The following is a 15,631-nucleotide window of genomic DNA, read 5'->3' as shown; positions in this document are numbered from 1 at the left end:
GCACCCTGGCTCAGACTGATGGGAGTAAGTGCAGTTCCCTACACACTCTGGAAAGATATTTAAATGGATATTCTTTGAGAATTGTAAACAGGACGGTTGTAAAGATTACACACATTATGTTGTTAGGTAGCTATTTGAAGGCACTCTGCTACTTGTAACGAAAAGTTCAGAATTGTTAAAAAATTAGGCAAGGCATTTGCGGGCACGCTGACTGAGCTTGCTTCTGCCCTGTACATATATGCCCGAAGGAGCCAATGATTTTCTTCCACCGCATGTTTACTAATCCAACCTGATTCGTACACAATGTTTAAAAAAAGAAATAGAACAATGAACAAAAGTGATATAAATGACTGATTTTAATAATGCTCAGTACGTAAACTAATAACATTAAGATCTACAAATTGTGTGTGAGCCATTTATTAAGAGTGGCATGGTAATTGAAATTCTTAGGTCCAACATCATATAGTATATACTAAACGTAGCTGTAAATACCACATGGCAAACACTCTGACAGCTTTCAAAACGAAGGATGTTTCATTACAATTTTCAAATCCTCAGTAGTTACTGATAGGATTTACAAAAAAATATAGAAACATGGGATGGCTGGAGCCAATTTGAATGTTCATCTCCCCAGCGATGCATAATGGATGCAAGCATTAGATGCTTTTTGTGAAATATTTCAAATAATGTTATTAATAATAATTTTTAATAATTAGAAATAAAACCTTCTCCCCCGTATTAATGATCTGATGTTTGCCAAGGCTTGACTTCATAACAAAGCATTTCCCACACTCCAAGCACAAGAATGGTTTCTCTCCTGTGTGACTCCTCTGGTGTATTATAAAATGGGACTTCCTAATAAACCTTTTCCCGCATTCAGAACAGGAAAGGGGTTTCTCTGTAGTGTGAATAGTTTGATGGTACACAAAGTTTGGTACTGCGGGTTCCTAAACATATAACTGCCTCCAAGAACAGGAGATTGGAGGACGTGTATTCATCAGATTCTTTTAATAACCAGGCTGTTTGCAATCACATGACCGACAAAAAGTGTTTTTTGAGGGGAGGGAGGGGTACTGAAGTTATATTTACATTTATTATGTCAGTAGGCATAAATGATTTCAGGGCAAAAATAAATATCATAGCTTATCCCTGTTACAAAATAAAGAGTTAATAAACATAATACTTTCTTCTAAATGGAAGTTATTAAAAGGTATACATGAGATTAGTGAATGGAGGGTACATGGATGCATCACCTGCCCATGGTGAATTACATTATACGTTATTTGAATGGTAGAAATTAGAAGATTTTTTTCCCCCCTATTTGAGGCATGATTGATGCTTGCTTCAAATTGTAGGTTTTTTTTGGGGGGGCACTAACTTTTATTTTTCTTAAGGGTGCAAAGACACTGTCTCCCCAGATAAGTATAAAAGAATGGAAAAAAAAAAATGATGTCCAGCAGTCCTTATTGACAAAACAGCAACATTTTGACTGTGTCTTTATCAACCATTGCTTGAAAAAGACACAGTCTAAACATTACTGTTTTGCCAATAAAGGGATATCGTCCTCTCACAATAAGGAGTTCGACACCTTTTTTTGTTTATTCATTAAATTGGATTAACAGCAGAAACCTATGAAAGTTTAACTTGAAAGACGTCCTATTTTCACTATAGATTACTATGCAACTATGTGAATAAAAAGGTTCAGTAAGGCGAAGACTGGTCTGTAATGCCAAAGTAACATTGATTTAGCTGTGCAAATAGTCCCATTACACCCAGTTGATTAGTCAGTTTGTTCTTGTTCATGAATCTTTAGATGTGTAGCAAGACTTGTCTTAGCAGCAAAGCTGTATCCACATTTAGTACAAAAGTAAGGCTTCTCCCCAGTGTGAGTCCTCAGATGTGAGACAAGATGGGATTTTTGGGTAAAACTTTTTTCACATTCAGAACACGAGAATGGTTTCTCTCCGGTGTGAATACTCTGGTGCTGAACAAGAACCGATTTAAAAGTAAAACTTTTTCCGCATTCAGGACACGAGAACGGCTTCTCACCAGTGTGAGTCTTTTGATGCTGGACAAGACTTGACTGAAATATATAACTTTTCCCGCACACGGAACAGGAGAATGGTTTTTCTCCTGTGTGAATCCGGTGATGTGCTAGTAATTGTGACTTTGCACTAAAACTGTGACTGCATTCAGAGCAGGGGTATGGTTTCTGTGATTTGTGGATTTGCTTATGTTGCACAAGCCCTGATTTACTAGTAAAACCTTTCCCGCATTCAGAACATGAAAAAGGTCTGTCATCTGTGTGAATCCTCTGATGAGCAATGAGATGTGATTTTTGATTAAAATTCCTCTCACAGTGTATGCATGAGAACGGTTTCTCCCCCGTATGAATGATCTGATGTTTGACAAGACTCGACTTCATAACAAAGCATTTCCCACACTCCAAGCACAAGAATGGCTTCTCTCCTGTGTGACTTCTCTGGTGTATTATAAAATGGGACTTCCTAATAAACCTTTTCCCGCATTCAGAACAGGAAAGGGGTTTCTCTGTAGTGTGAATGGTTTGATGGTACACAAAACCTGACTTATCGGTAAAACGTTTCCCACACACTGCACAGGAGTACGGTTTTTCTCCAGTGTGAATTCTATTATGTGACATAAGACTGGACTTTTGACTAAATTGTTTTCCACAAACAGAACAGGAAAATGGCTTCTCTCCCGTGTGAATATTGTGATGTTTGACAAGACTTGACTTACTGGTAAAGCATTTCCCACATGCAAGACAAGAGAATGGTTTTTCTCCAGTGTGACTTCTTTGGTGTGCATCGTATAGTGATTTAGCAGTAAAACGTTTGCCACAATCAGGACAAGTAAACCTTTTCTCCCTTATGTGAATGCGCTGATGTTTAACAAGTGCTGACTGAGTAGTAAAATGTTCCTGGCACTCCATGCAGTTAAATATTCCCTCTACCAGTTGCATCTGTTCCTGAATTTTATCAGTTGCTTGCTTTTTATTAGATACTTTCTTCTTTTTTGTACTCTGACCTTTATGTCTGTTAAACACATATTTTGAAGGTGAATGTTTTTTAGTAGTGTGAATGTTGGCATTTGGAAGATTTTCTTCACATGTTGCCGATTCCTCCTTAATCTGAATAACTGTAAAGTCTGTAACTCCACCCGTGGTAAGGTCCATGAGAGTTTCATCTTCATGTGAGGAAGATTCTTTCTTCAAGGGTGTAGATGTATGTTCTGTGGGTGTATAACTGTCACATGAGGGCAATTCTTCCTTAATATAAATAATTTTATAATCTGTGAGTCCATTAATGTCATATCGGATATTCCCCTCTTCAGACAAGGCTGGTTCCTCCTTAATGGCAGTAGATGGATACTCTGTCTGTTTATGTTCTGTGGGTGTATATGTGTCTGTTAGATTTCCTTCTTGCCAGGAGTCGGATTCCTTCTTTATATGAGATACAGATTCTGTCTGTGTGTGGTCCATGTGTGGGTAACTTTCTGTGTACATGAAATAACCTTCACATAAGGGCAACTCTTTTATCATACTTCCACCCTGTTTTTTCCTTGATATATTAATGCCAGTGCATTTTAATGCGTGATTAATTCCAGAAACATTTGTATTTTCATGTAGACAGTTTAATGCAGCAGCAGAGATAGGAAAGCCTTCTGTTTTAAAACTGTCCAACGATCCATCTGTAGGATAGAAGATCACAATCAGACTTTTTTTTTTCTCTAAACTTTCAAAAGAAGTTGTGATGATCTCTAAAAACAACAGAAATAAGACAAAAGATGTTGATCGATTTATCTTTACCTATACATGCTTACATTTAGTGTTATTAAAGAAAGAGGTAGTCAGCAGGTGCAGTATAGAGGGAACCCCTGGTATAAAGGATACAGCTGCTATATCCAGAAACTGAAAACACAAAATAGTAGGAATATAACACCAGCCTCGACCATAAACTACGGCACTTCATGGGAGATTGGCATTTAGAAAAGTTTTATTACCAGATAAAATTGCCTGAGCTTGCAACATATATGGAGCAATCACTTACCATCACCCTGCACATCCCCTTAGCTCTCACTCACCTAGTCACTATACCCGCCCCCCAGTTCTCACTCACTTAGTCACCCTACACTTCCCCCGAGCTCTAACTAACCTACAGTCACCCTGCCAATCCCCCCCTAGCTCTCACTCACCTAAAGTCACCCTGCCAATCCCCCCTAGCTTTAACTCACCTACAATCACCCTGTCCATCCCCCAGCTCTCACTCACCTGTCCATCCCCCAGCTTTCACTCACCTACAGCCACCTCCAAGACACCTATACCTCCTGCACACCACCTTTATACCTTCCAGTCACATACAGCCAACTTACATATCTCTCCAAGCTGTCAATCACCTACAGCCACCCAAGGCAGACGCTGAACTCGAGTGCTATGGAGCTCATATTGGGACACCCAGGCAGGTCCCACCGTGCAAGTGACAGAGACAGGGCTGCTGGCAAGCTCCTCAGTGTTTCTGTATATGTGCCATTGTGTTGGACAGACACATATAACCCTACATAACTGTATATACACACACACACACACACACTAGACCCATAAAGACAAACTTACCTCCACACGATGTCATGCCCACACCCAGCCCAACACTTGCCTTTAACGCTTATTGCGGCCAAACGCTGGACCAGGCTGCACCAAAGAAAGCAGAAGCCACACCTAGTTATTCAGGCCCGACCTAAACCATCAGACTAGAGGCACGCCCTTCGATAATGTGGGTTATTAAAGGGGAAGTACCCAGGAAGTAGGTGGGACATCTAAGGAGGTGTGTCCATTTTCTCAGATTTAAAGCTGCTCCTACCTTATACCTGTGCTCAGAATCGCTGCATGTACCTCTCCTGATTATCTGGTATCAGACGTTTGTCTTGTCTTCCGTTTATGATACGGTGCTGCCTGACCTGACCCATTGCCTGCCTGACTACGCTTCTGCCGTACCCTTATCTGTACCTTGCTGCGGACACTCTCAGCCAATTACTGCATTTGGGGATCTAACTGCTATAAACATACTATGCCACTTCTACGAACACTTATATTGTACCCCCTACACTCAAACACACACACACAAAATACAGCACCTATAAAGATACACATATAACGCAACTTCTATACCAGTATGCATACACTGCAGCTCCTAGATACAAACACACTCTACAGGGCCTATTGACACAAAAACACACATGTATATATATTCTACAGCCCCCAGACATGTGTGCACACGTGCACACAATTCTAGGTGACATCCTGACGCTATATAGATCTTTATTCTAATGTGGTATTATCACAGTTTGACAATAATGGTTTACCAGTAGATTGCACCCCTAATTCTGCAGCCTGATTTGGGGTTCCTATAACTAGGATATCAAAAGATGGCAGTATGGGGAGGGTTTGCAAAGACTGCAAACTATAGACCTGCAGCTTTTTTACATACACACCCAATGAAAAGAAAAAAATGCATAACTGAATGCACGCATGTATGTTTTCATTTGGGAATATCTACTGAACAGTGACTTTTTAGCCAATGTAGTGTCCCTTTAACCCCTTAAGGACCAAACTTCTGGAATAAAAGGGAATCATGACATGTCACACATGCCATGTGTCCTTAAGGGGTTAAAACGGGCCTGGGGGTTTCATCCATGTCTAAAAAAAAGTCTTCCTCAGGGACTCAAGTGTGACCGCTATAGTAACACAAGATAAAGACTTTCCAGGTAGAAGAGGCCCCCGAGTATATTAGGGGTGGACATCATGAAGGTCTTATTTTGCGAGTGCGGTCTTACAAACAGGCGATTTTCATTTTAAAGCAATATTAATATTTTGTGTTTCATTTTCTAAGAATTATAACTGTATCCGCTTTTGTATATTGGTAAATTTTGTTAAAAATACCACTTTGAAAGGAGCCATGGGGGAAGCTGCCACCTCATTCCCAAAATTATAAATAGGAAATTAAGTATCATTATTGGTGATTTTTGACTGGTGAGTTTTAGTATAGTTTGAATGCTAAGGGCAGTAAGATACGATTACGTATGAAAATACGTAATTTTGTCTTCTTTGCGTTTAATCAGATGTCAGTAATTTAAAGGACACTAAGCTCCAAAACACCCTTTACCTTAACGAACTAGTGTTGGTCTATAAATCATGCCCCTGCAGTCCCACTGTTCAATTCTCTGCAATTTAGGAGTTATAAAAACAACAACTACTTTGTTTATATAGCTCTAGTCACACCTCCCTGCATGTGACCTGCACATTTCCTTAAAAGACAAATCTAAGGTTTAAAACTTCCTTTGCACAGTCTGTTTAATTTAGAATGTCTTCTCTCCTGCTCTGTTAAAGGACCATTCAACACTAAGAGCACTGCAGCTTGCTGAATTGCTGTATGGATGTGGAGTATCCCTTTAAAATCCCCATTTATAAAAGTGCCAATTTCATTGTGAAATTAGCACTTTTATATCTGAAAATAGAAACGCCTCCCCAGCTGTCAAATAGCTTCGGTTATACTTCGGTTAGCTGCAAGAACTGCCAAGTGACAGGCAGGAGGGGAAGCTCTCCCCTCCTGCATGTCAGTTCTTGCAGGGTCTGTCCTTTCTCCAATCCTTGTGTCACAGCCTCCCTCTCCTCCCCTGTCTTCTAACCTTGTAGTGTTCTCACTTCCTATCAGTCCAGGTAGAGGAAACTAAGGATCCTCTACCCACATATCGGCAACTAAAGGATGGCAGGGGAGGTGAGGGAGGCTGTGACACAGGGAAGGCAAGCTTTGACACAGATAGGGGAGGGATGATTTGACAGAGGGAGGTATTAGGGAGAATTTGACACAGGTAGGGGAGGGGGATTTGACATGGGGAGGCAAGGAGGCTTTGACACAGGGAGGGGAGGAAGCAGAGAGGGAGGAGGGAGGCTTTGACACAGGGAGGGGAGGAAGCAGAGAGGGAGGAGGGAGGCTTTGACACAGGGAAGGGAGGAGAGACACCTGAAATAGAATGTAACATAGGCTGCTCTATAAGAAGCTTCTGATTGGACAATTCTATGTGAAGTGACTGAAATTCACATCCTGTGGAAAATACTATTGGTCCTGTTGCTGACATGTAGGATGGGATATAGAAAGTAGGCCCTGCAATAGTCATACCTCCCGAGTGTCCTGTATCTGGTGAGGTGGTGCGGATGGATTTATAAAAATACCCTGTGCTCATCTCTTTCTTTTACCTATCAACCCAGATCTGTCCATCTTACAGGCCCCTCAGCTATCCTCTCTCTCACGAATCACAAACTCTCAATCCTCTCTCCTAGCCCTCACTTGTCCTCTTATTTCCTTCCCTGGTGTACAACCTGAGACAGATAAAGACGTGGATGTAGTAAGTGCAGTAGAAATGGACATGCTACTCGATTATATAAAATCAACAAGAGAATCTGCACACTGTGCCAAGTCAGCTTTATGTTAACTATTTTATAGTCCGCTAGTTCCCCTTGCATTCCGCCTAGGTACCTTTTGCTTAATTTCCTCTACAAAGAATAGCGTTTAAAGAATTTATCAGGGAGCTTTGGGCGAACTACCTGAGAGCGCACAAACAAGAGCTGAGGTGGAGTGCTACAATCCAGGAATGGTAAAGCAACCATTTTCACTAGTTGGATGCATGGTGCGGTCTTTGGGAAGATAGGTTCTTACTTATCTGAAAAGCTCTACCTGCAGTGCCTTTGTATTCCAGTTTAGCTACATCTTCAGCTCCTGGCATATGAGGCTGGGTCACTAGTATTCTTCTTCACGTGAACAAACGTACAAAATGGAAGTTTGTGGAAGATCCTGCAAGACTACATACAGGATCCTCCATAGACGTTGCTGCAAAATGACATACCATGCCATAGGCACTTGCGACTAATCACGAGAAATGACAAGTATGTTATCGTACAAATATATGTTTTGATTGTGTTAATTTGATTTCTATAATAAACTGAAAAGGCAAGAATGCTGCTTTAACCCCTTAAGGACCAAACATCTGGAATAAAAGGGAATCATGACATGTCACACATGTCATGTGTCCTTAAGGGGTTAAGTCAGACATGTATTGTATTAGTAGATCTTTAGGCCTCAGGTTGCGCCTTGCTATTATTACATATTTAACCCGGACACCTACCGCCTTGAGAGTTCGCTTTCACAATATCCATGTAACACCCCTTCTCTTCTTCTAAGCATTTTGACTGCTCCTCAGATACACAATCTTCATCCAGATCAGAATTTCCCTAAAGTACAAACAACTTCAGTCCACATTTTCCTTTTAACAAATCAATCAACAAGCAGATTTTCTTTTTTTGTTTTGTTTCTCAAAACAAACTCTGTAACATTATTCAAAATGATAAATACAGATAGTGGGAGACTGGGACTCGTTTTGATTCCACTCTTGTCGTAATTTAAATATGCAGGTGTCTTGACTCACAGTATACTTAAGTTCACTCATTCTCCCCTCTTTCCTTAGAGAATCCCCTTATAATGGTCACTTTTGCATAGAAGTCAAGGAGATCATGAGACAACGCATCAGAAAGAGTGGACTCAACTGTTAGCAAAAAGTTGTCAAACAACCCCCTGTGCCATACCCAACCACCTTGACTTTGCAGAAGAGTATTACTTCATCACTAATGTTAACATAAGGTTATCACCTCATCGGTTTAACTTTGAGTTACTTTTTAAAGAAGCAAAAACAAAGCTCACACTTACAAATATGCCCTGTGAACACTTCCAACATGGGAGGTCTCATGAGTTTTAGCTCACCATTAAAGTGGAAAACTATGCCCGTAGTTCGGTCTCAGTCATGGGGGCAGTTCTAATCCAAACTACCAAGAATATCTTGGCACATAAAACAAAGCTACCTCCTAGAGAGTCATGGTCTGTACCTCACTGAGGAGGAGTACTTTGTATTTTCTTGTGATTACATCTCCAAGTCTTTTTCTACTACTCTCTCTCTCTGCTGTCTCTGCACCTGCATCTTAAATGATCACTATAGGGTCAGGAAAACAAACATGTATGGGTTTAAAAAAAAAAAAAAAAACACACCTTGTTTTCAGCTCTCCACGGGTCTGCCGGCGCTGGCCCCGTCCCCGTCCCCTTGGTGACATCATCAAAATTGCAGATTTTTAGCCAATCCAATGCTTTCCCATGGGGGAAGAAATCGGATTGGCTAAAATTGGCAAGGGGTGGGGCCAAACACCGTTTTGGGCAATCAGCACCTCCTCAGAGAGATGCATTGAATCAATGCATCTCTATGAGGAAAATTCAGCGACCCATGCAGAGCAGGCAGGGGTGTTTACTGTGCAGCCCTGAGACAGGAAGCCCCTCCAGTGGCCATCTGAGGAGTGTCCACTTGGAGGTGTACCTAGGGGCAATGTAAACACTGCCTTTACTCTGAAAAGGCAGTGTTTACATGAAAATACCTGAAGGCAGCTATTATACTCACTAGAACAGCTACATTAAGCTGTAGTTGTTCTGGTGACTATAGTGCCCCTTTAATCAATATCTTTGTAGCAGAGTGCTGGTCTCTCACAGACTATCTCCGCTAGTAATCCAAGTGAGGCTCAGGAACAAGTAGTAAAACCCAAGAGAATAATATCCACTGTTAGTAAAATAATCCAAAAGTATCCCATCACGTTTCCCAATGACTGGACGACACACAGCATCAGGAGCAGAACTCTACTTTTAATCCACACAACTTCCTTTTAAGCATTTCTCCCATGCAAGGGAGACACCCACAATAATTAGTACAGTAACCAATCGTGTATATGTTGCCTCCCATACCTCTCCTCCCCTTAGTATGACACATAATCCACTTATACAGTATAAGATTTTACCCGGTTTTCAGATGTACCCCAAATATGCAAGATAGAGTGATACATTATATATCCCATGATAGCCCTGGTCTGGGTGAGCAACATATTCAAAAATCACCCAGATCGGACCAGGGGTTCAGGAGTTATGTGGAAGTAAAGATTTGACCGGCCGCACACGAGGCACTAGCCGAAAGCAGTTCCATAAGTTTGGACCTTGTGGTCGGTCTTTGTTCGGTACATAAAAAGCACGAAAATCCCTGCCATCCAAGGGTGGTCTGATTGCATTGGGCTGTCTGCTAAAATTGTGTGTTAAAATGTGATTTAGTTAATTTCCTGCTATGTGTATTCCTATTGTATGCAGCATTTCACTGATTGTTCGGTAAAATCACTCCTTTCATCATACGAATGAAACCACCGAACAATCAGGTGAATGCTGCATACAACAGGAATACACATAGCAGGGAATTAACTAAAGCACATTTTAACACACAATTTTAGCAGACAGCCCAATGCAATCCGCTATAATCTTTATTTCCTTTTCTTCACCAGCTTTCACTTTTCTTGGCATATCTGTGATCAAGTCCCCTCTACTAGCTGTCACTACTTTTTTGCCCACAGTCCTCTCTGTTTTTTGTCACCCTCCTCCAATGAGTCTACTCATTAAAGAGACACTCTAAGCACCAAAACAACTTTAGCTTAATGAAACTGTTTTGGTGTATAGATCACGCCCCTGCAGTCTTCTCAATTCTCTGCCATTTAGGAGTTAAATCACTTTATTTCTGCAGCCCTGGCCACACCTCCCCTTGCTGAGACTCACGCAGCCTCCTTACACACTTCCTGAAAGAGACTTTACATTGTGCAATAAGGGAAGCTAAAACAATGTGTTTCATTTAAAATTAATGCTCTGTTAATACCCTGCAACAGCCACTTGTGTGTGATAAATCACATTTCCTGGTTTGTTAATTCAACTTTAACTCCTGAATGGAAGAGAACTGAGCAATGAGACTGCATGGAGCATGATCTATACACCAAAACTGATTCATTAAAGGGTTACTCCAAGCACCATAACCTCTTCAAAGTGGTCATGATGCAGGTAGTCTGTATATGCAGCATTTCACGATGAATCGCAGCACATATAAAGTTTGAAGGGACTCTCCAGTGCCAGGAAAACATTAGTTAGTTAGTTTTCCTGGCACTGCAGGTACCTTCTCCCTCCCGCCTCCCATCCCATGTTGCTGAAGGGGTTAAAACCCCCCTCAGTGACATACCTGAATCCAGCGCTGATGTCCCTCGGTGCTGGGTCAGGCTCCGCCCACGCTCCTCCCCGCTGACGTCATGCGTATGCACAGCAATGTCCGCGCGTGTGTATTAGACCTCCCCATAGGAAAGCATTATTCAATGCTTTCCTATGGGGATTCCGGCGATGCTGGAGGTCCTCATGCATAGCGTGAGGACGTCCAGCGTAGTTTAAAACACTTTTCGTGTTTTAAAAACCCAGAAGTCCCTCTAGTGGCTGTCTGATAGGCAGCCACTAGAGGAGGACCTAACCCTGCAAGGTAATTTATTGCAGTTTATAAAAACTGCAATGATTACACTTGCAGGGTTAAGGGTGGTGGGAGTTGGCACCCAGACCACTCCAATGGGCAGAAGTGGTCTGGGTGCCTGGAGTGTCCCTTTAATCTCTTTGATGCTGCAAATGTCACTAGGGCATCATTAGCCAATGAATGAGGGGTAGGATTGGCACCCGGGTTCTGCAACTTTTGATAGGAGACTAAGTGCTTGGTGGGCATCAGGTGATAGGGAAAACTGTTATAAAACAGTTACCCCATTACCGGTGAAAAGCGCCAGGGTATTCCTACCAGCATAAGCACTACAGCAGGTTCTATGAGGTTGGAGTAACCCTTTAAGCACTAACAAGGTATATTGCTGCTTAGCGTACCCCTTTAAACAGTAAGCTGTGGTAAACATACAAATTTGTGGCATGTTTTAAAGTAGATAACCTAAAAAAAACTCTACCACTCTACCTTTGCTTGAGTTGCAATATTTTCAAATCCTAAAAATTTGCAAGCCAGATGTCAATTCACAGTTCAGTGAATAGAATAAAAAGTTTCGGTCTTTTTTCTTTTTCTATAAGGGAAGATTTAGTGTGCGGGGAATGAACAGAGTGAGACAGCCATCAACAACCAGAGCGCTGCTTTATACAAATACCACCTGGTGATCTCGGAGTATGACTTTCAGTAGCAACCCAGAACACCACAATTAGGATACATGTTAACATGTACCGTATATACTCGAGTATAAGACGAGTTTTTCAGCACATTTTTTGTGCTGAAAAACCCCCACTCGTCTTATACTCGAGTCAGTTGTCTGTATTATGGCAATTTACATTGCCATAATACAGACATGGACCGGGGGCTGTCAGGAAGCTGTAACTTACCTTCACAGCAGCTCCTGTCAGCTCCCTTCTCTCTTCTCCGGTGCGTGCAGCTCCCAGGTCAGCTCCCTCTGCAACTCTCGCGGCCGCGCGGAGCGTTGCCACGGTAACCCGTGGCAACGCTCTGACCCCGCGGCTCTCGCGAGAGTTGCAGAGGGAGCTGACCTGGGAGCTGCACGCACCGGAGAAGAGAGAAGGGAGCTGACAGGAGCTGCTGTGAAGGGAAGTAACAGCTTCCTGACAGCCCCCTCCTACAGCCCATCCACTGGACCACCAGGGAGGGAGAGCCCCCCTCCCTGGCCAGCTAACAAGAAGGGAGGGGGTACGAAAAAATTAAAATATTAATAATAAAACAAATAATAATAATAAAAAAAATCTTCAAATAATAACATAAAAAAAATAATACAATTAATAATAAAAGAAAAAAAATAGTTACCTAAAAAAAATATTAAAATAATAATTAATAAAATGCCCACCCCCCACCAATGCTCTGCACTCACACACACACACTGCATTCATTCTAAACACACTGCATTCATACACACTGCACTCATATACACACACACACTGCATTCATTCTAAACACACTGCATTCATACACACTGCACTCATATACACACACTGCACTGCATTCATTATACACACACACTGCACTGCATTCATTATACACACACTGCACTCATTATATACACACTGCACTCATTATATACACACACACACACACTGCACACACACACACTGCACACACACACACTGCACACACACACACTGCACACACACACACACACACACACACTGCACACACACACTGCACACACACACTGCACACACACACACACACACACTGCACTCATACACACTGCACTCATACACACACACACTGCACTCATACACACACACACTGCACTCATACACACACACACTGCACACACTGCATTCATTATATACACAAACTGTAAATAAATATTCAGTTAATATAATTTTTTTAGGATCTAATTTTATTTAGAAATGTACCAGTAGCTGCTGCATTTCCCACCCTAGTCTTATACTCGAGTCAATAAGTTTTCCCAGTTTTTGGGGTAAAATTAGGGGCCTCGGCTTATATTCGGGTCGGCTTATACTCGAGTATATACGGTAATTCCAAGTAAAATAGGTGTTAATGGGAAAATCTCCCGTACCTGTCCAGCTATTTTGTCGTCCATCACTTGAGAACTTGTCGCTATACTGGAGAACTTGTCGGCTGCCACTACTTGCTCATCATTCAGTGTTACGAAGTTCTGGTCCATGTGGAAAAGCCTTTAGGACAGTTGTGACTGCTAGAGAGGGAAACAGAAATTTAATAATAATAAAAAAAAAAATCTGGGCTGTTCCCAAACCTGGTGTAAAATAAGTTCGGAGTTTTAGCAACCACATCAGCGATCCCAAACCTAACATTATACAATGGCATACATTATATCTGTGATTGACTTTCCAGTTACACCATATCTCTACCTTCCTCAGAATATCCTATAACCAGGACTCAAAATGTCTACCTACGGGAAATCCAGGACTGTCGGGTGGGCACCCGCTGCCTATGAGGACTCACATGTCTGACGAGAAAGTCCTTTATATTGTGAGCTCGTTTGGGCTGGGCCGTGTTCACCTACTGGTCCCGTATGTTATACACGTTGTGTTAGGATTAAATGTTTGTCTTGTTCCCTATTGTACAGCGCTGCGGAATATGTTGGCGTTATATCAATATTTAGCATTACACCGCTCCTACACACCTCTCAGTAAGACATACAGAGTAATAGGAGGGGGGCAGAGGGGAATTAGTGAGGTCCTCTCTCCTCCTGATACATGTATCTGTGTGAGAATCCCCATTAACAGCACGCTCCATCCAGCCCTGACATACAGAGTGTATGATGTCATATCCAGGGGCCCCATCGTGCCCAGCCCTGACATACAGAGTGTATGATGTCATATCCAGGGGCCCCATCCTGCCCAGCCCTGACATACAGAGTGTATGATGTCATATCCAGGGGCCCCATCCTGCCCAGCCCTGACATTCAGAGTGTATGATGTCCTATCCAGGGGCCCCATCCTGCCCAGCCCTGACATACAGAGTGTATGATGTCATATCCAGGGGCCCCATCCTGCCCAGCCCTGACATTCAGAGTGTATGATGTCCTATCCAGGGGCCCCATCCTGTCCCAGCCCCCCTCCTCCCCGCCCTGGGGGTCTCTCACACCCGGTAGACTCTCACTATTTACTAACTGCATACATACAGTCTGACTCTCCGCCGGGCAGGGCTAGAGCGACGCCCTCTGTGACGTTTTAAAACGCTTAATTGTGACGTAATTCCCTTAACACCGCGAGGGATCACGGGAGTTGTAGTAATAGAGATTACAAGGCGCACACTGCGCACGCGCAGGATCCACCGGAGGGCTGTTACCATAGAGACGCAGCGGAGATACGGAACCAGTGAGAGAGCTCCCCAGCGGCCATGATTGATTCTGGCAATCCTCTCGTTATTCCCACAAGCTGATCCCATGGAGCGTTATAAGCGGGTGGTGTGTGACTGCCGGATGGGGGGTGACCGAGAGACCCACATATTGTGGTAATTTCTGATTCCAGCGGTCACATCCGGTGCTGAGCTCTGTGTGTTAGTGTCTGCCTGCCCTGCCCGGGCTCTGACTGGCCCAGGGGGCAATGGGGGCAGGGCTGGTGGGCTCTGTGTGTTAGTGTCTGCCTGGTGGGCTCTGTGTTCACACTATGAAGGGGCTGGCACTTAGATACTCATGGGCTCCTTCACAGGGTCAGAGTGCACACAGGGACAGGCAGCAGGGGGTGAATACTAAGCCATTGGGGGCACAGGGGTTAATATCTAGAGCAGGGGTCCTCAAACTTTTTAAACAGGGGGCCAGTTCACTGTCACTCAGACACTGCTGGGGGCCGGACTATAGTTTGAAACAAATTCCTATACACACACCGAAACAAACATATAGACATATACAGACACATACAAACATACAGACACACACATGAGGACATACATACTGACACACATACATATAGATACATACACACATACTGAAATACATACACACAGACTGACATACATACAGATACATACATACACACACTGACATACAAACAGATACATACATACAATCAGATAGACATACATACATACACACACTGACGTACCTAAAAACACATACAGATACATACAGTCAGATAGACATACATACAGACACATACTGACATACATAAAGTTACATACATACACACACTAACGTACATACAAACACATACAGATACATACAATCAGATAG

At 42.6% G+C, this 15,631-nt stretch overlaps 1 protein-coding gene across 1 annotated transcript; it reads right to left on the bottom strand.

Moving 5' to 3' along the window:
* Positions 1 to 1,267: 1,267 nt before the first annotated feature.
* LOC134574543 (oocyte zinc finger protein XlCOF6-like) lies at positions 1,268 to 14,685 on the bottom strand. The gene is made up of 4 exons (XM_063433663.1): positions 14,582 to 14,685; positions 13,493 to 13,630; positions 8,197 to 8,302; positions 1,268 to 3,711 (listed from the first exon to the last, which is right to left on the bottom strand). The coding sequence occupies exons 2-4, from the start codon at positions 13,598 to 13,600 to the stop codon at positions 1,781 to 1,783; spliced, it is 2,145 nt and encodes a 714-aa protein (XP_063289733.1). The 5' UTR covers positions 13,601 to 13,630; positions 14,582 to 14,685; the 3' UTR covers positions 1,268 to 1,780.
* Positions 14,686 to 15,631: the final 946 nt, after the last annotated feature.

This window comes from Pelobates fuscus, chromosome 10 (assembly GCF_036172605.1).
Source record: "Pelobates fuscus isolate aPelFus1 chromosome 10, aPelFus1.pri, whole genome shotgun sequence".
Lineage (NCBI taxonomy): Eukaryota > Metazoa > Chordata > Amphibia > Anura > Pelobatidae > Pelobates > Pelobates fuscus.
The sequence above is the reverse complement of the archived record's forward strand: the minus strand, read 5'-3'. Positions and strand labels throughout refer to the sequence as shown.

Coding starts and splice junctions, on each gene's coding strand:
- LOC134574543 (XM_063433663.1), bottom strand. CDS start 13,600: ATGGACCAGAACTTCGTAACACTGAATGATGAGCAAGTAGTGGCAGCC. Junction 8,303..13,492: donor ACGACAAAATAGCTGGACAG/GTACGGGAGATT, acceptor TTTGTACTTTAG/GGAAATTCTGATCTGGATGA. Junction 3,712..8,196: donor GAAAGCGAACTCTCAAGGCG/GTAGGTGTCCGG, acceptor TCTATCCTACAG/ATGGATCGTTGGACAGTTTT.